This window comes from Agelaius tricolor, unplaced genomic scaffold, assembly GCF_023055355.1.
Source record: "Agelaius tricolor isolate 1412-34295 unplaced genomic scaffold, bAgeTri1.0.p SCAF_16, whole genome shotgun sequence".
NCBI classification, from domain to species: domain Eukaryota; kingdom Metazoa; phylum Chordata; class Aves; order Passeriformes; family Icteridae; genus Agelaius; species Agelaius tricolor.
Window position 1 is genome coordinate 15501115 of NW_027269276.1, and position 20497 is coordinate 15521611.

The 20497-nt window shown below is 40.8% G+C and overlaps 1 protein-coding gene across 5 annotated transcripts in view; it reads right to left on the minus strand.

Moving 5' to 3' along the window:
- DAPK2 (death associated protein kinase 2) overlaps positions 1-20497 on the minus strand; it is a 38174-nt gene that overhangs the window by 13840 nt on the left and 3837 nt on the right. For 4 of the 5 annotated variants that reach the window (XM_071441733.1, XM_071441732.1, XM_071441729.1 and 1 more), the window contains exons 2-7: positions 17920-18016; positions 5979-6200; positions 4353-4491; positions 2795-2924; positions 1644-1692; positions 978-1004 (exon numbers count right to left, since the gene is read on the minus strand). In XM_071441733.1, coding sequence (XP_071297834.1) covers positions 978-1004; positions 1644-1692; positions 2795-2924; positions 4353-4491; positions 5979-6200; positions 17920-17981 — 629 coding nt within the window. In that variant the 5' untranslated portion in view covers positions 17982-18016. The remainder of the gene's footprint in view (positions 1-977; positions 1005-1643; positions 1693-2794; positions 2925-4352; positions 4492-5978; positions 6201-17919; positions 18017-20497) is intronic. The other variant, XM_071441731.1, reaches the window with a different exon arrangement.

Sequence of the window (20497 nt, forward strand, 5' to 3'; positions counted from 1 at the left end):
AGGAACAGCCAAAGCCATGGTGTGATGTTCCCAGCAAGCAGTGTCAGCTCCCTGCTCCCCAGGAGTCCCAGCATTTCCATGGAGGTAGTTGGGATCAAGGATCACTGTCCACTCCTGCAATTCTCATGTCAAAGGAGAGGAAAAGCAAGGAGTGCTGCTCCTCTGTTGCATGCATTCATTGTCACACAAGTAGTTTCCCAAGTTGTCAAGCTCCATCTTAAAACTCTCAACTACTTGTCCTCAGATGCCCACAGAAATTCATTTCTTTGAGAGCTTGAGCACGTCATAATTCCCTCCTTTTATTTATTCACCACCAGCTGACACACTTTTCTTCTAAAGAGAATCTGTATCTAAAAAGTATCCTGTGATCTATTTTTCCTTTATGCCTACTGACTATGGTGATCTCTCCAACCAACTTTTGCTTTCCTAGCTTTAACAAACTCTTTTTTTTCTCCTGTAAGTTGAATTATCAGTTTCCAGTGTCAACTTCTCTGCTCCTCTTTCAGCTTAAATTCACCTTTTTGAAATGGGTGACCTTACTTATGCATAATAATCTAGACTGCTACCTTTACAAGCAAATAAAAACTTCACTGTTTCCACCTGAAATAATCCAACTTGTAAATGGGACTGTTACACTTTCTGTTTCTATGCTCTCACACTGGTAACTCTCAGCCATTCCAGGAGCTATTAATCCTCTTGGCTTTTCCATCCTCTACCATTTGGAACTGATGAGATCCCATAAAATGCAGAAATGCCTAGTGATGCCGGGGACATTTGTTTTTCTTCTGCTCAGAATGCCCCTCATCTTTTACTTCTTATTTTAAATTGAAAAGGCTGTGGGATAACCCCTGTCTTTTAGACAAACCCCTGCCCACCGTACGTGTGCAGGTCCCTAAATGGCTGAAGGGAAGAACTGTTCTGTACCAGTGCCACAGAGCTTTAGGAACATTGCTACAGGAGTGAATTGTTGTACTCACAGTATGTAGGTGATGACTCCTATGCTCCTAAAAAACAAAGGACATTAATTGCAGGGGTTCTACATGACCAGTATTCCTCCTAATGTGCAGAATACACAACAGTCAATAGTAGCTGCAATAGAGGCAGAAGAGCCATTGTGACTTTAGATAACTGCTAACATCTCTTACAGAACAGGGTTTTGAGGAAAAAATAATTTTTCATATAACATCAAGTAATGTGGATATTGGAAGTCTCTGTGTATTTCTACTCACTGGGTACTTACTACAGTGCACACATGAAACACAGAGGAGCAGAAACAGGATGTTTGATTTGGGGTGACCTCTTTTGCCTGCCTTCCCATTACATTAGTACTCAGGTCTCCTCTGCATGAAGGACTCTTACAAATAAAGCTGTCACAAGCTCTGCAGGAACATGTTTCCTTCTCAGAGTGGCAAACAGTTAACTCTGGAACTGCCACCACTCCAGTTTTTCAATGTAATTTTGCAGAAATTAAATGTTTATCTTTTAATTTAAAATAATGTATAAAAATAGAATGACAGAACAAAGACTTATTAACTGTATTTAAGTTTTTGTTTGGTTGGTTTTTTTTAAAATTTGTTGTGGTGCAATGGATTCTATTGTACAGTAACCAGGAAAAGAAAGCACAAACACATTATAAAACTTACCACATGTCTGCTGCTAGCCCAAGTGGTTCATAGTTTACGATTTCTGGAGCTGTAAGAAACATTTAATCAAACATCAGCAACTTAGGTAACAAATTTTTACCAGGCTGGAGTAGCAGGCCAAGAATTACCAAGAGGGAGAAGGGGAAGAGGGAAAAGTTAGCTAGGGAATACATTGTTTATAATTTTACAGCCCAAATACTACTGTTCAGAAGAGATTACACAGCACAACTTGGAGCATAATGCAACTCAAGAATAAGGGTAAAACAGACATTATATAGTAATTATACTGCAAATTACAACAAATAACAAATTATTTCACCTCCCAAGAATGCTGCTGCCCCTAAGCATGAGCTTTTATTTTATTTTTTAACTGGTGCCATTATAGCAACTTTGTAAATGCCACTCAGAAAGAGCCCTTGAGCAAGAGATTGAAATAACATGCCAGACTACACTGCTATCCATGTCAAACTCTATTATCTTTATAAGAAACATTCCCTCATTGGAAAACATCCCCATATAAGACTGCATGCAAGAGAAAAGAGCAAGGGTGAAATAAGTTGAACAAAACAATCTGTAACAGCTGTGTTTAACTGGAATATTAATTACAATTCTCTACCCAGCCCCCAAACAAACCCCAAAATAGAAATTAATAGAAAGGAGCAGGAATAAGTTAAAATCCAGGCGAGTCAGATCAGAATTATGACCAGTGAGGAACAAAAAGAGAACCACATGGAAAAATGTAAGGGGACATGAGGGTACTCAGCAGGTGTACAGTGTGAGGTGGTTTTATTTACAAAGCAATGACAGATGCCCATGTAATTGTGTACTCGTGTACCACGATGCAGAGATCTCCTTATCCCAGGCAACAAGTAAAAAGATTATAATTTGTATATGCAGAGCTTCACAATCTCAATCCTGAATTTACATCCCTAAATATTTATTTGGCAGTAGCCTAATCTCACAGGAGTAGTACTTGTGGTTTACAGAAGGCACCTTTGCTTATTCCAGAAAAATAATGTAAACCTCTAGATTTAAGTGGCCTTGACAGAAATAAGATCAAAACTACTTCTATCCCTCAATTTTTAACTTTGACAAGATGTCTCAACTTCCCCTGACATTTGCAAAGTAAGACAAAGGAACATGTCACTCACCTACGAATTCTGGAGTTCCAAATATATTTTTAAATTCAACTCCGTCTTCTATTTTGTGAGCCAGGCCAAAGTCAATGAGTTTGATGTGTGGAATAGGGATATTCTTGTCTAGAAGCATTATGTTTTCAGGCTAAAAATGACAAAAGATAGACCTATGCTATTAAAATATTAATATCTTGGAAAGTAACAGAGTTTTCAAGTGTTTTTTGTCCTTTGCATATACATCATCATAGAACAAGAAAAACATCCCTGTGCTTAGCCATTTACAGTTCTTTTGATTGAGGTAGCAGGCAGCTGAAGCAGTTCAGGTGTTTGCAGACAAAATGCTACTGCTCAGCCCTGAGTGACAGCTGCACAGCACAATATTTTGCTGACAGCAATGTTACTGATCTGTTCTTGGAATTTACACTTCACAATATTTGCCCAGTTGACTCTATACTGTATTGTAAGCCAATAGAAATGTTTTGGTAAATGCTGAACCTATTCAGGGAAGGAAAAACCAAAGTCTCCATGAGATTAAATTCACAGCTGCAACAAAGCCAAGAAAAGATTCAGGATTTACCAGCTGAACAGTCCAGAAAATGCAAACAGTTGGGATCAGAGGTCCTAGATCATACCAAGCTATTAAAAGAACATGTGGCATTCTCACAGCATTGTAAGAAAAAGCTGAAGCTTGAACTGTGAAATCAGAACTAACATGTTTCAACACCAGACTTTACTTTTTTAGCAGATCCAACATATTTCATAAAGTCCTTTCTTCAACTAAATTTCTCAGTCTTAGCTACTCCCTACCATGGCCCGAATTCACAGGTTTCAGAGTAACAATGGGTTCAATTTATCTCCCATATGATGAGCTTCAATGCATTAATCTCTCATAACTTAATCATAACTTCAAGGGCAGCAGCAGAGAGTCTGATTCCCTGCTGGCAGCTGCCTGGCTTTTCCAGAGCAGAATCTAATGTGGAAGTTGCTCCTGCTAACACATTCTCTCAGTCAGAGCTGCACTGGGAAGCAGAGCATATGAATAATTTATTCTCACAGTCATTGGACCAACCATGTTTTAGCCTCAGGGTAACAAGCCTGGTTTTCTTTCATGGATCTAGGGCATGTATGTTCACCACAGACACATAAGGTAAGCTTCTTTAGAACAGACAGAACAGACTGATGTAGAAAAAGTCACTGTCACTACCTCATGGAGGACTGTTTTATTCCTTAGGTGGTGTAAACCATTATAGCTGCACTGCAGGCAATGGAGCCCTGTCAAATGACAAAATAATGATGAACTATCCTCCATCTGATCAGATCACTGCTTAAAAATACATCTCTAATTTAACCCTTGCTAAACTCCACACCCAGTCCTTTAAAACCCAGGAGAGTTAGAAATGAATATATCATAGGTCATTTGATAGCCACTGTCAGTTTAATGATTCTTTACTTATGCCTTCTGATTTCTACCTTGCAATTCTTGCAACATCTTCAGTAACCACCTGACCTTACCCATATTAAATATCAAAATTAGCAGCTACAGATCAGCCAAAGACTAAATCAACATCTTTACCTTTAGATCAAAGTGAGCAATTTTCTTAGAGTGAAGGTAATTCACACCATCCAAAATCTGCTTAATGAACCTGGTTGCTTCCTCTTCACTCAAAGACTCCTTCTGCGCCAGGAAGTCAAAAAGTTCTCCTCCAGAAACCCTGCAAAACACACCAAAAAGCCTCCTGTTATCTCCTGCACTGTAATCCATAACATAAATGCAAGCAAAGAAAAGTAAAGCAGCAAAGAACCTCAATACAGTAAGGAAAAGTCTACTCGTGCAGACACCACAAGTTTTGTGCTCTGGTCCCAGGTGTGCCCAAACCTTCTTTTGGCTTCAGCTCTCTTCCCTGTAAGTTAAAGACTGGCTTTTCCATTGATGCTGCAAGGATCACAAAGGTCTGGAGTTACACTGTTTGCTGAATCCCCAGACATGCACCTATCTCAAAAGGTCAACTTAACCACTACAACTGCTATTTTTCAACGTTTTTGTTTTGTATGAACAAGTTGTAAGAGTCAACAACTGCTGAAGAATTACTTTTCTTAGCAGTTCCCATCAGAACCTGAGGTAGTAAAATGTGTCAACAGAATCTTTTCTTTACAGAACAGCCATTACCCTGTTCTACTACAGATTCTTGCCTGGCATAACTAACAGGAAAGGATTTCTTTGGTGCTGAATTTTTTAAGAAGAAAGCAAACTGCAGCAGGCTGGAAGGTACCAAAACCAGTTTTCCCAAATCAAGGAAGTGCTCTTAGTTACTATGAGTTTTCACATCAAAACTGAAGTCCATTCCACCCTTATTAGTATGTAAGTTTTATTTTCATTTCTGTGCCTTCTACAGAGAGTTCCAGTGCTATTTTTCTGTTTATCTGAAACAAGATCACCTAAATATTGAATTAGGCATTGTTTGCAGCTATTATTCATTATTATGTTTACATTTATTGTTGCCAGTTCACACTGTCATTAATATTATTGTTTTATTCTCATTCAGATTCAGTTTTGGGGACACCCACAAAACAGTTGTTACTCTTGGGTGCTGGTGAACCACCACCTGCACTCAGAGTGCAAGCAATGGTTTTCCCCCCTCATATGGTGGCACAAGAGTAAACAGCTTTTCTTCATTCCCATTCTGCTGCTATTCATCCTCAACAGTCAATGCCAAGAAATTAAAAAACCTTCTTCCCTTGCCCTCCTCCCCTTTTCTCCTCTAGCTGATCTAAATGAGGAAAATATGGAAGTAGTGAGAATGGCTGCGAATTTTGGAAAAGGCTTGATGGCCTCACATGTATTGAAAGAGATGAAAGCAGGAAGAAAAATAAAATGAGCATTCAGCGGCCACTTGCACTTCCTCCAAGGTTCATGTCAGGGCAGCCCTAGGCAGAATGAGGTAATCCCTCCCTTAGTAAACTGTTTTCAAGTTGACAAGATTCCCTGGCCCAGTATCAAATGACCTCAGCTGATGTTCAGGTGCACCTGTGTCCCCAGGCCACAGGGATGAGCTGGGGAAGCTGTTTACCACCAACCTCACTCAGTGCTCCTGCGAGATTTGTGAAGCCTGAGAATGCAACAGCTCCATTTATCAGTGCCCCTGTGCTCTCTGGTTTCTCTCCACCTCAGCCCTGTCTGCAGGGAAGGGCCCTTACTCACAGCTCCAGGATGAGGACCACGTCTGTCTTGTTCTCATAGATGTCGTGCAGCTTGACGATGTTGGCGTGCAGCACCTGCTGCAGAATGCTGACCTCGCGCTCGATCTCCTCCCGGCTCACCCCGCGCCGGCTGGCCCGGCTCTGGCGCTTCTTGATGAACTTGGCAGCGTATTCCAGCCCCGTGCTCCGCTCTCGGCACTTCTTCACTATGGCAAACTGGCCACTGCGAGGACAGGAGACAACAGAAACGCTCTTAAGGCTTTTACATGACAGCCTCCCAAATAAGCCAGTCCCATACAAAGCCTGATCCTGTAAGCCCCAAGCAGCACTGCTGAGCACTACTGAGCTTGTTCTTGGTACAAGAGTGAGGACTGTCAGGACTCTGCAGTCAAAGGCAGGAGAGCATAACAAGGTAACCTCCTACTGTGTCTGAAATTTAGCAAAACCAAACAATGACTGACAAAAGGAGTGTAAACCTCTAAAAACAGTTCATGTTTAAATGAGTAAGATCTGCCTCAAAAGGTTCAAGTTATCACTACTTCACTTGGTAATGCTTAAGACATTCAAGTCTGCAACACACCACTGGGTGTTCTGAAAGAACACACACACACACTAAAATATTTGTCTAGAGAACTCAAACTCTTTGGAAATGCAAAACTGGCCTCCAGCAACCAATTTTCAAATTAAAAAAAATTGTTTATTCATATTTATGCATTCACTTGATAATTTGGCTGTAAATATAACTAGAGCAAGTGCAGGTTTCTCACTGCACCTCAAGGACAAAGAATTTCCCACTGTACCAAATAGTACAGTAGCTGCATTAAGGTTAAAAGGCATGTTCTTGCAATTTGCTAGTAAAACCTTCCTCACTGTGGCTCCTAATGTACTCCAAGTGCAAAATTCCTGCCTTATCTCCTAGGAATTGGCAGATCTCCAGTCCCAGAATACACATTTAGGATCAGATACTTCCTTATTTAGGACATTATATCCAAACTTGGAAGGAAAAGACTCATCTTTCAGGTAACCATAACCTTTAGCTACTGTGATTTTATCAGATAGGATCTCTTTATAAAAAGAATCACAAACAAACTCATTAAGTGCATCCTCCCATGACTACACTGTATAAGCACTGAGCTGTTGTTTTCAATATTATTCTATCATTCACTTGGTAAATTAGGAATCCAAGTACAGTTGGTATTTATGCAGCATACACAGCAATTATATTCAGCACCTCATTAGATGCTGTACTTAGTGCTTCATCAACACAGACATCTGAATAGAGCCTGTCTTAAAAATACAAAGACATAGAAATTAAAAATTAAGGCTGTCACTTGGTGCTCAATTGCTCTCAAAGGCTCCCACCCTATGGCAGAGGCAGCCTCTCATTTCAGAGTTCAAACAAATGCCAGGCAGCCTGACATACTTCTTTTAGTCTTTCATTTACATAATATATCCTAAACCCTTCCCAGGAGGGAGGCAGGAACAGATGGGACAAGAGTACTTATCCCTTTGGGAATAATCATTCACAAATGGAATTGAGACTGTGGCCATTTGTCACATGCTTTCATTCATTCATATTTCTCCTGCTTTTATCATTACCTGCAAACCCTAGAGAAATTCCCACTACAAAATTCCCAAACTTGCCTTAAACATTTTTGTTTTGTAGTGCTGAGAGCTGCTTGTGTAAAACACCATGATTTTCATGTTTTTCTTGTTTGCTTGACCATATTTTGCAAGACATGCATCTTGCTTGGTTCAGACTTTCTGAAGAAACATGGTATTAATGTTCCTCTGCTTGTTTCCTTGAATCCTCTCTAGGGACAAATTTTGTCAAAGTTCAGGAGAAAATATTTTTTTATCAGTGCTGATTATGGGAACAAACACAGTCATTTTTGCATTTAAAAATTCCAGTGATACTGTGGATTTTGTACATTTCTGTTGATGCAAAAGCTTACAAAAGTCATAATGACACAGCATAGGAATTTCTGTCTTGTCCTTTGACATAAATAATTGTGCTAGACTATAACTATTACAGTACCAATTCTTTTACCAATTCTTTTGTAATCTACTATTGCTCCCCTGCATGTGTGGTCACCAACACACACTGTTGCTGCTCCTGTCCCAGCATTCATGCCATTTCCCATCTCCATTAAAACCAGGCTTTTGCAGACAGCTCTTCAGTGGGAGAGTTTGGGACTGAAGAGAAGAGGTTACAAGCGACAGGGAAGGACACAAATGCTCAATGTCTTATCCTGTGTTATTTAAGACAGTTGCAATGCAATTACTAATGAAGAGCTCCTGCAGGCCCATTCAGCTATGAAACAAGAGGATGCCTCACAGGTATTTTACAATCACAGTCAGACACTTTGGATTCCTTGTCAGCTACAGAGATTGTAAGGTCAGGAGCAAGACTGCAGTGGTGTTGTGCATCTGCATTCAGATCATAAGAGTCAAACTCTGTCAGCTTCCAAAACTTTTGACCTAGGCTAGGAAAAAAGCAGAAGAAAGGAAAGTATGTCCTCCTGACATGTAAGTTGACAGCACTGAGAAATTAAGCCATTGAGATAATTTCACATGTGGCATTTGTACTTGATCTTAGACTTTAATTTCACAGCTCAGATACCCAAATTTCAGCCAAAAGACCTTGCCAGAATTCATGGGGTTTAGTACAGTGCTGAAACCAAGATGACTTGAATCACAAACAGAAGTATTTCCAACACATGCAGGATAAGCTCAGAGGCTGACACTGGTGGATGGAGCCTACCTGGACCTCAGTAAAGCCTTTGGCACTGTCCCCCACAGCATTCTCCTGGAGAAACTGGATGCGCCTGGCTTTGACACTGCTCTTTGAAATCTTCTCCAAACTTAATGACACTACGATTTTTAATTTCTAAAATGTTTTTTTTTCCGAGAAGTTACATTTGTTCCCTTCCAGAAATATTTTGGACAGCTGTGCAACAGCCTTGTACATGCTAAGCATCCTTAATTGTGGAAACAGCTGAAGAGTATGAACAATAGCAGCTGCATCGTGTCAGTTATAATATAATTAGTTACAAGATCAAATCTGTCCATCAGTAACGATGGAATTTATCCCAGCAATGAAGACAACCTATCATCTCCATTGCTACTATCATGTAGGAGGTTTGCCACTGAATAAGAACACAGAGACGGTATTCCTGGGTGGTTTTGGAGTCTATTTTCAGAAGCATGCTTTAGAAGAGCACAAGTTCAGCTCATTTAATCATCATGCACTTCAGGAGAGGATGTGGAAAGGATGTGGGAAGAGCGAAGCTGGACAATCCAGAATGACAGGACAACTTCTTGCTCTTTGTCAAAGCTTCCTTCTAGTACTGGTTCTGGAGGGTAATGCTCTGGGGCAGAATGTCACTGAGAGCAAGAGCAGTGCAGATGCCAGTCTGAAAGGCCCCAGTGCCCAGCAGTGCTGCTGCCCCACAGCTTTAGAATAAAGAGAGCCGTTAGGCAACTGCTTGCACAAGTATAGGCTTGTTCCAGTCTTCCTCTGATGTTCCTGAAACACTGCATGGCTCAGGAGCTCTTCCCAAAACACTGAAAATATATAAAAAAAGTACTGAGATGACAGTACAGGTTACCTAACTCCAGGCAGGCTTTCTGAGGCCTGAGTGAGGAGAAGTCAGGAAGCTGATTCTGTCTATCATTTGAGAACAGCAAACCATTTCTTCCCCAAATACCAAACATATGATCCCTTTCTTCATGTTCAGTCTAGTTCTTTATGTGTTGTTCATATTCAACTTCATTTCATTCATTAAAGAATTCTAAAAAATAGGATGACGATGCTTTAGTTGATAAAATTTGAAATTCCCATAAAAGACATGATATATGAGAACACATTGACAGATACACTTTAGACTGAAATATGTTTTCAACAAGTTCATTGGAAAGTAAATGAACCTGGGCAAAGGACAGTGCTCTGGCATTCTGCCAGTCAAGAGGTGACACAACTCCCTATATGAGCCAGGGCAATTTACTGAGGAACAGATTTGCAAGGGATTTTAGGCAGCCTCCCACTGACTTTAACAGTAATTAGGTTTCTACACACCTGATGGAAAGTAACACCTTTGTCCTTCTGTACCTAATTTCCCAAAGTCTGTAAAATACAGGTAATACTACTGGAAAATGAAATAACATTATATGGGGTAAGGATACAAATTAATTTCATGCCACTAGATATCACTAGAAGTGCAATTATAATAATTCATATTTTATTCACTAGGTGTTCCTGCACAAGAATACATGACCTGAAAGGAGGCTAAAATAAAACTGAACAGCACCTAGACCAGTTTTTATCTGCTTAAATTCACAGGCAGTATTGTGACTGCATGATAGTTTAAAAATACTAAAAATATCTTATGAAATCATCCTGTGTACATGCATGAGTTAATAGACAGAAACATAACCACAATAACAGTGCTTAGCCAACCTGAACCCAGGGCTTCTCTACATTCAGGGCTGGTGTGTTTAGTTCAGCAGAGGATAATTCATTCTCATTTACATCCATTGTTACAATGTCAACAGTCTTGTTCATCATGTCTTTTTGCCACTATTAAATTTGACTGGTTTTAACTGGTCATCTCAAGCTTAGAAAGTCTGCACCTTATTACATTTCCATCTTTATCATTCTTATTTACTTTTCTTGGAAAAATATATGAGTAATTTTATCCATTTATGGTTGGGTTTTTTGCTAACTTTCAAAGCAAAGCCCTGGAGAATTCTTGTTGAATTCGAGGAAAACATATTTTTCAGCCTTTTTTTTTCTCTAAGTGATCAGAGCAATTGCTCAACCACAGTTTTATTAAACTAAATACTCCCCTCCCTCTTTGCTTACACTTCAGAGATGACTTCTGCTATTTGCAACTGCACTGAGTGCTCTTCCCAGCAGAGAGGACAGGAGTCTGCTTGGAACAGCAGTGAGAATCTATTTTTATGCTTTCTGTTCATTTATGAAACACAGATCAACCAAAGGCCATGCAAGGTTCACAAAATATATGCATTAAAGCATATAAATATATGTAGAGGGGTTTTGCAGGAATTCTGTAGTCACAGCTATAAAGATGTAAAAGCCTTCTGTAAATGACAATAATTTGCAGTACATTTGATTTTTTTATAGACTTTTTGTTTTAGACTAAACCAGGATTTTGGTACAGCAAAATTTAATCTACACAGTAAATAAATAGGAAGTCAAATAGCACAGCATTTATAAAGAAATTAGAGTAAGATAGTTGAAACAGTAAATCAGAAATTCTAGGCAAGGTCACCAAAGGGAAAGTATCTCACTGCTTCCGTGAGGCTTTATGGAATAAAACTAAAAAAACCCCAAAACCTTCTGCTGTTAAATACTCTGATGGCATCTCTTGTATCTTCATAAAGAGTTTTAAAAATAAAGCTGTCACAAATGTCACTACTGCTTAAGCTTCAGATAAAACTGAGTTTTGGTTTACTTGTTTGTTTTTCTTCCCCCCCCCAACAAAATGCAAAGGAAATTATTACCTCTCCTAAAGCAACTACACAGAACCTAAACTATCAGATGCCAGATTATAACAGAACAATCCAAAATCTTTTTATATAGATCATTTCATAGGAATTTCACTGGACTACTAAAAAGTAGTAGAAAGGAAAAAAAAAAATCAGCTGCAACTTTTAAACACTCTGTGAGTTTTTGCTCACAACTCACCTTTTACTGATTGTGTAATGCTCTAGAGCAAAGTGACTTTGGGGGATAAATTACAATATTCCTGAAGGGAAGTGCTGAGCACCTTTGGACATATTCTGTCTTTAATAAAGTCACTGTCTGGCACCTCTCATCTCCATCTCTCTGAACTCCCACAAGGGTAACCTACACACCCTGACCCAAAGGTGATCTCTGTGTCCAGTGCCAGAAAAGAGTCAGAAGAGTAGAATATTGACTCTTAACAGAAGGATCTGGTTTACTAGAATAAGTAGAGAGCAGCTCATTTGAAATTCAAAGAAAGTTTGATAAATCTAATGTTTCTGAGCAGTGCTATGGATTATTACAAGCTTTCAGTACAGTAACACAATTAATACCTTAACACCTCGTGGGGTCCTTAGCCGTGAGTCACAAGAAATTGTGCTACCCCCTGAATCGTCAACAGCATCTCCTGAAACTGTTCAATGCTTTTGGAAACTTCCCAGTCCTGCAGTGGCCACCAATGTGGCCCTTATCAGCTCCTCCTGAGACTGGAGATGCAGAGTCAGCAGTGAGAGAGCATGAGCCCAGCAGCTCTGACAGCTCCCCGACAGCCTGGCAAGCTTTCTGTGCAATCTGAAGCCCAAGAATAAAATGCATATGATGAAAAATCCTCCCTGCTTATCAGACTTAGCTTTTGGATTGAGTATCAGTGCTCAGAGTGGCAACGAGCAGAGGGCACAGAGCCAGGGAAGGTCACCGCTGACTCATGCTCTGCAGGAATAGCTGATCTGATAAGCTGTTCCTCTCACCATGTGGAGCAACAGCAGCACAGATGTAATGTGTGTGAGAAAGGTTAGCACATTGCACCTGTGTGTAAAGGTCCAAATACACCCAGATATGGACTGAGAGTAACAGGCCCAGGAGCACATGAACTGTAAGAGGGGAGAAGTATTAAGGTCAAATAGTTAAACACACTGTGAGGTTTTGCTCACAACTCACCTTTGGAGAAGGAGTTTCCATCTGTTTGATACATGGGGAAGGAGAAAAATGATTTTTCTCCTTCCCCATGTATCAAACAAATGGAAACCATGCTGTCATTTCATTCAAGACTTCAGGAAATGATCTGTAAGGCCAAAACTGCAGAGTTGCTGAAATTCCCATTTCACTGCTCAGCTATTACAACAGGTCTTCAGTCTGGTTCAAACTGGTGTAGAGTGTTAACAAGGATTAACAGATGTCACCTGAGACCTTGACCATCAGACAAGTACCTGTGAGCTCTGTTCTGCATCGATGGTAACAATTTGTCCAGTGCAGTTTGAATTTGAGCTGTACTATGTTTATTCATGTGCATTTTTACTCATAAGTAATACTTTTCATTTTAAAAGTATGGAATTAACACTATACACAGTATATTTTCTCAGCTGTTGAAATTTCCATTTGCTTTCTACTTCAATGCAAAATGGAAAAAATAGGTTTATTTTTACAGAAATGGCAAAACAAAGATTGGGATTAATATTCAATGTCTTTTTCCTGGGATTATTATTCTGCTTATTATTCAATGGTTAAATAAATTACAAAATTTGAGCTTGGTGAGAACTACCACATCATCTGGTCATCATCTCCAATTATACTCTCAAAGCCAGACATGGACTGAGGAGATAGACTGAGATCATTTCCATCATCAAGGTGGATGCTGATGATAAGGAATGCGTGGCTTTGTTACAAATTAAGGCCAAGGCCAACTGTTCTCTCTTACTGTAGGTAGAGCAACTTTGTTATTAGGAAAAACCCAAAAAACCTTCCATTTTCTCTGCACTTTCTGTAACAAATGTTTTAATTTGGAAACAGTTAAGGTAGCATTGAAAACTAATACTGAAACCTGCTAGAAGGACTAAAAAGAAAAAATTCAAGAACAGTGACTGCATCAGACAGCTGATAACAATCACAGTGATTGTGACCAAGTTCCAGATGCCAAAACTGTTTCAGCAGGAGATTCACATACATGAAACATGACTTACAGGATCTGTAACAAGAAACATTAACAGAAGTGCTGGGTAGTCCTCAGGAACTAAATTAACATTTTGCATCAAACACAAAGGCCTGTTTTGTGTGTGTTGTAAGATAAAATAATCCAGAGTTATTATTCAAAATTTTAAAAACTAATTTAAAGTGCAAACTAATCAAAGAACAGAGTGAAAGTTCATGTCTGAGAAAGCACAGTCCTGAGCAATTTCTACAGTTAGAAAAAAACCATTCCTGGTATGAAGATACGGTGTGGTGTGAGTTAAGGGTGACTTCACCAACTGCAACCACAGCTCTGTTTAGCAGGGAGAGTCCAACTAGCTGGGGGCCATGACTTTTCATTGTCCAGGTTCCTGCCCTGCAAAGAACACCTGGGTTATCTCTGCTTTTTGTTTTCACTACATAAATAAATACTTAGTTACACTGTCAGAACAGTGACTTGTGCCAGGCTCCAAGGTCCTATTATCACTGGTAAAATGCTGCATTTGCTGTCCTTTAAAGCTTCACCCAGCAAATGGGGTATCTCCTCTCTCAGAGAGCAGAGTTAATTCTCCCCACACAAGCACAGAGGAAGCAAGAACTTGTAGCTGGAGATGGGGAACTACAGGAGGCACAACAAGCCACTGATGAAAGATGGAGCTTGGCTTTAAACATGAAACCACAGCCCAGGACAGTAGGGGCTGAGAAACTGGAGGCTCAGTTATGTCCAAACTGATCAACAGAAATCACAGTGATTATTTTCTGCACAAAGGCATTGACTGGCCCAGGAGATGAGGAATGAGCATAGCTGCCAGTTACTGATACTGGCAAGAAACTGCAGTGGCATGTGCTAAGGCTGGCCCATGTTGTGGAGGAAGGCAGAGCCCCTTCCCTACAGTGAGAGGACAACAGTGAAGGAAAGGAGGAGACTTCCATGCTCAGAAATATCACTCCAAGGTTTGTCTGTTTTTCTCTGTTCAGTGTTGCACGCTGCAGAGCTGAGCTGCAGGAGCAGGACACTGGCCCAGGACAGCAGTGCCAGGCCCACACAACCCTGGAGGAGCACACTTTCTCAATGGGCACTGTTAAAAACACTTTGGGAAAAACTCCATGACACTTCCTACCCTCAGCCCCAACTTGGCATGTAACAGTGACACTGCCCAGAAGGCACAAATGTCAACAGCTCTCACAGCCTCACTGGCACCACATTTAGGTAATAGATTAATGACTCTATGATACATCCTTTTATAAATCACACTGTGCATCTCAAATTCCAGTACCTACCAGCACCATCAGTGTTTGCTAGTACAGCTGGAAAGGGCTCCTGCATGTTTGTACAACACTTTATGTGTTGTAAAAAGCCACAACTACCCAGCCAAAACAGAACAACTGAAACATTGCATTAAAGGCTTTCCAGTGAGCTTTACTGCTGCCACTTTCCTGGAAACTATACCCCTAGCTCAGCAGGACAGTTCTTCTTTCTCTGGGCCTACTGTGCTCTTGATTTAAGACTTTCCAATCTTGGTTGTCTCCAGCTGTCACCTCCCTTGCCACAAGAAGGAAGCAGCAGCTATTTGACCTGCTGCATATTCCCAAGAAGACAAGTTAGTCTTCACTTCTTCACATTTTTCAAGGGGTATTTCCACTGATTTGTCACACCGTTAACATCCCTGCAAATGGATTACACCAGGACCCTCCTCAAAACAGCACAAATTGTTAAAGCTGTATTATTTCTTTATAATGTTGAAATTTGCTAAATTCACTTTAGAGAGTCCTCTTTTTAAGCTTCCTTTCAGCTATGGCTGGAGAACCTCAGTACCCACAGACCTGAAAGTGACTGATACTATCTTGAGGGAAGCAACACAATTATAAATGTATATTTGAAGTATTGCACACATTCAGCATAGGCCATGCTAAGCTTCCCAAATGGAGCTGCTATAACGAACAAGGCCATCAGCAAGTTGTCTCTAAAGCCACATGCCCGACAGATTGCTCCCTGTGTGTACCTTTGGAGAAGTTGGGCAACAGAGGTTGGTGTAAGATTAATATTTGAAAGACTGAGGGAGTGTTGGAGCTGGTCAGAGCACACAGCTGCAGCCGTGGAGAACCTGCTCACTTCTCTGCAAAATGCCTTCTCTCACCCCCTGCCTTGGCACACCACTGACAGCTCTCTCTGAGCTGCTTCCAGCTCCACAGGGACTCTGAGGATGATCTGCTGGGCACTGCCCGCCCACATTCTCCATGTGCAGGGTTTAACAGGGGCTGGGGAGCTTTGCTCTGGTCACCCTCAATGCTGCACAATGACAGGAAGTGCCTCCTTTCATCACCAGAGCTGAGCTCAGGCTTTGCAGTCTGTGGTGGGATCAACCTTTCCTGAGTGCTGTGCAAAGACTTTCAGATAAACAGCTGCTGGCTCTGTCAGTGAGATACTCTGTTTTATCTGATGGCTGAATCCCAGCTAGAACAAGCACTAGGGCCATGTTAACAACTAGTTTTGTTCTCAAGAAGTGACAAACTCAGTGAGGAGGACAAGAACAGGACAGACTCTTCACAGATGTTGCTTGAAAACATTTTTTTTGTGACTTCTGCCACCAGAATGACAATAAATGAATCCTTTACCTACCTCTACCTGTCAGTAGCTAACAGCTTGTTGCAAACTGAACTAATAGAAGGCATCTACAGGTTCTAAGGGCATGAGTCAGCATTGGAAAAGATCAGTCACTGCAATCTGTCCAGCATGTTAACTTCCTCCTAGCAAAGCAAAATACCATTTGTCACTGGCCCCAACAACCTGAAAGTGAAAATACACTGACAAAGACAGTGTGACATTATACATGCAGCCTGAAGAGGAGGAGGGCTGCTGTGGCCACACAAACCTTGACCAGCCTCTCTGGCTGATTCAAGAAGCAATGGCCAGCCTGCACCAGACTGGTTCAGCTACACTTCTCCATTGAAAATCCCCAATATCCATCAGCTTGGAGAATTATGTTCATCATCTTAAAAGATTCCCAAAACCAATTCAGAAACCAAAGTAAAAATAAATTACTCAGTCTTCAGTTTCTCACTTTAGTAGTTTGACTGTTTAAGCTAGGACCTCATTGTTAAAAACCACACCTCTTACACCCTCCATGCACGCACTGAATTCCTTTACTGCTCACTGTTGTCAGGTTTTCACTGTCAGACTGATACTCTCAGTACTAAGCAATACTTAAAAGTAAGCAGTTACAGGAAACTTAATAGTTATGGCCTTCCTGAGAGGGAAGGGAATGGAAAACAAATTAACAAACAAACCTCAACCCCTCTCCCCTTAAAAGAAGTCTTCTCAGTAACTCTAAAACTTAAATAGCTGAGAGTGAAAAAAACCCCAAAAAACCAAATGGACATCACATCAACTGAGGTGTTTTAATGGAGCTGATGACTGGCCCTAAAGAAAGGGTGATGGCACATACACAGTCATGTATGGAAACTAACTGCCACACATTGGGAAAGAAAAAGAAGGCAACCTGTGTACAGCCCTAATTTAGCTATTTGCATATTAAACCAAAAAACATTAGAGGGTTGGACACTGAATGGGAAGCAGCCATCCTCACCCAGAGCACTGTATGTTGCTGACTGAGTATCCAGTACCCTGGGTATCCAATTCACAAACCCAGCAGTGTTTAGGCCCATGCTCATGGTTAAGCATGGTAACAGTTGGTAATTACACCTGTAATTAATACCTGCAGATCAGCCTTTATACATTAAAGACTATCTACAAGCATTAACCAGTCCAACTGAAGATTTGAGAGGTAAAGCCTTTCAGGAATACATGAACAAGTGATGTCAGTGCTTGGAGCCAGCTGAAAACAACAGTGCTGTGGAGTGCTGCTCAAAACAACAGGACAAGTGAAAGTGCTGTGTCAGTGGTGACAGCACCACAGGCTCCTGGCTCCCAGTTGGCTCTGAGAACAGGCATATGAACTCAAGTCTAAAGCACGGACACAGGTGACACCTTTCTACAAAAGACAATGCAAACATACCTTTTGTTGTCCTAGTTGCAAGAAAAGAAACAGAAAAAACAGTTAGCACATTTAATCTAAAGAAAAAACCCAAAAAAGCTACAAAAAATTCCTATCCAAAGTGCAGTCTTTGTTAAGGTGTGTGTTGCTATTGTAGTACATTGTAACTGATCTAGGCTATCACAGGCAGAAGGAAGAAGCAAACATCCTCACGTGTCAGCTTTTAGAATAATGTGGTGTCATCAGTATGACCTTACCTTCCCAGCTCTTCCCCAATTTCATAAATGTCCTCCACCTTCTGTTGCTTGAAGAAAGCCATACTTGGTCTTTCATTGATACTCAAGGATGATGCAACTAGAATATTAATGAAGAATGACATTCATTACATCTTGCAAGAGGCTGAGTCTCACTAACATACATTTGTGGTATAGGCACTTTGAATCCATTGCAGCTCATTCATGACCAAAGGTACCACTGATCAATCAAAATAACTAATTCAGCAGTCTCAGCCAAATAGTGAGGGCTCCAATCTGGAAAGAGATGAGCACCTTTCAGTGAAGGAGATTCTTGGCCACCACTGATGTACCCAAGAACACAACTAAGTGGAAGCACAGAACATACCAAGAAACACAAACATGGTGAAAGGAAAATGAATTAGTAATTTCACAAAGCTCTGGACAATAAAGCCTCCACACTACACCAAAGAGAGCGAGCACAAAAACCAGCATTACAGACTCCCTCAGCCAGATCCTCAGCCAGGGAGCCCAGGAGGCAGAGCTTCCTTTTTCTCAGGTCAGGCAGTGCTCCTGAAGCACACAGGCAGGACAGCACACAGACATTTGAAATGCTGCTGGAAACAAAGTGCCAATTCCCTCTCCAGAGCTTTCAGCACATCTTCCATCATGCACAGCAGATGTTTCAAATGAGGAGAACAGCAGCATCTGCTACAGGTGTTACTCTGTGTAATTGTGCAGTTTGTGTCCTGAACACAATCCTTTAAACTGATCATCTCTGTGACAAGCTTCACATCTGTGCATTTTGCTGGGCTGCTTCTGGAAGAGGAGCAGATGAGAACTCACATAATTCCTTGGGATACACCTCCACAGCAATGTAGTTATGGAAACAGAATAGATTTGAACAGAGTAATTGGCCAGTCAGGTCATGAACTATTTGCTGTTTCCTGTGGAGATGAACACTGGCACTGTGCCAAATGGCCCAAAAATCCACTGTTTAGATCAGAACATGTAAAATAGCTGTAAGGCTTCTAGCAGCACAATCAAATCTAATTGCATTGAGATATATACTTATTCTCACACACCTCTACACTCAACAGCCTATCTTGTCAATGTAATGGGCTTTGTTTGCTTTATGAATCCCAGATGCTGCTTCCTTCAGATGCACTGGGGACTTCTAAGTTCCTTATCTCTATACAGCTGCTGCAGATTTTTAAATTGCAGTCAGTGGCAACTGACTGGTGCATATTGTGAAGCATATTTCACAAGCAAAAAAAGCTCCATTTTGATCCTTTAGAAATAAGTGCAATTCAGAATTGCAAGAAGACTCAGCAGACCTATAAAACAGGACCAAGTATCAAAGACTAATTGCAGTATTCCTGACAAACTGAAAGGCACACAAATTGAAGATTTTTCTCAAAAAAAAGTGGGTATTGTGAGCAGAAAATACATTGTAAAAATCTAACAATTCCTCAATACACACCCAAGCTGTTGTCATTCACTCACCTCAGATAAAAAGATTGGTTGCTTTGTTTGCCCCAGCCCTTTTTACAAACCACTGGCTTCTAATACATGGGTGGCATGTTGAGTTTCAATTCCTTTCCAAATATGCTCCTTCTATTACTTCAAAGGACCAGAAAGTCTCCTAGCACTTTTACATAAATATATTTTTTAGCTGATGTTAGCAAAACCTACGCATTAGGAGCAAAATTCTTGGATTGCTCTATGTCAAGCAAAAGGGCCACTACATCAATCCTTACAGCCACAGATGATGAGGAGTATTTCAGTTATACATCAGAACTGCAACCTGTGCCCTCTGAAGGTATCTGCACAGCTCTGGGGTGACAGGCAGGCTGGGGTGACAGACATGTCTGGCCCAAACACAGCCATTCCTGCCATATGTCACAAGTGATCATCTCATGACACACCTGCAGGTGCCTCTGTGGAGGAGAGGGAGATGCAAGGTACTCCTCACATGCTCTCCAGAACAGCATTGCTGCAGGTCTGCACTGCACCTGGGATAGCTCAAGGGCTCTGAGGCTGCTGCATTTCTATCAAAACACCTGCTCAAACCCAGTTTCAAAGCTCTTTAATGGAGACAAATGCACCCCCCTTGCCCTGCTGTGTAACAGTGTTTTAGCAATGATCTCTATTTTTGGGCTACCCAAGGCAAACAAGAGAAACCACACGGGTTGTGACACTGAAGCCCAGGGTAACCACCACACTAATAAAATACAATGTAGAAACCAACACTTGCATTGGTGAGCACGATGCACTGCAATGTATGATATTATTTTTCCACTTTCTACCCTGGCTTTGTTGATATTTTCATCGTTTTTCAAGGTGAAGCCAGGTGAACTGTTCTGTTAACTCTGTTGCTCAATAATTTCCTTCCCAAACCCATGTTCATGCTAGGGACGAAAATGTCTATTTTACTTTTCAATGAAAATAAGCAACTCAAATTTCACTTTGTAAGCAAATTACAAAGTGATTTATGCAAAGTGAAAAATACTTGATACTTGATATATTCTTCAAGTAACCTTTCATCATCTCACTGAAAGATCACCAACCACTATTGCTCAGATCTTGACACTACAGTCAA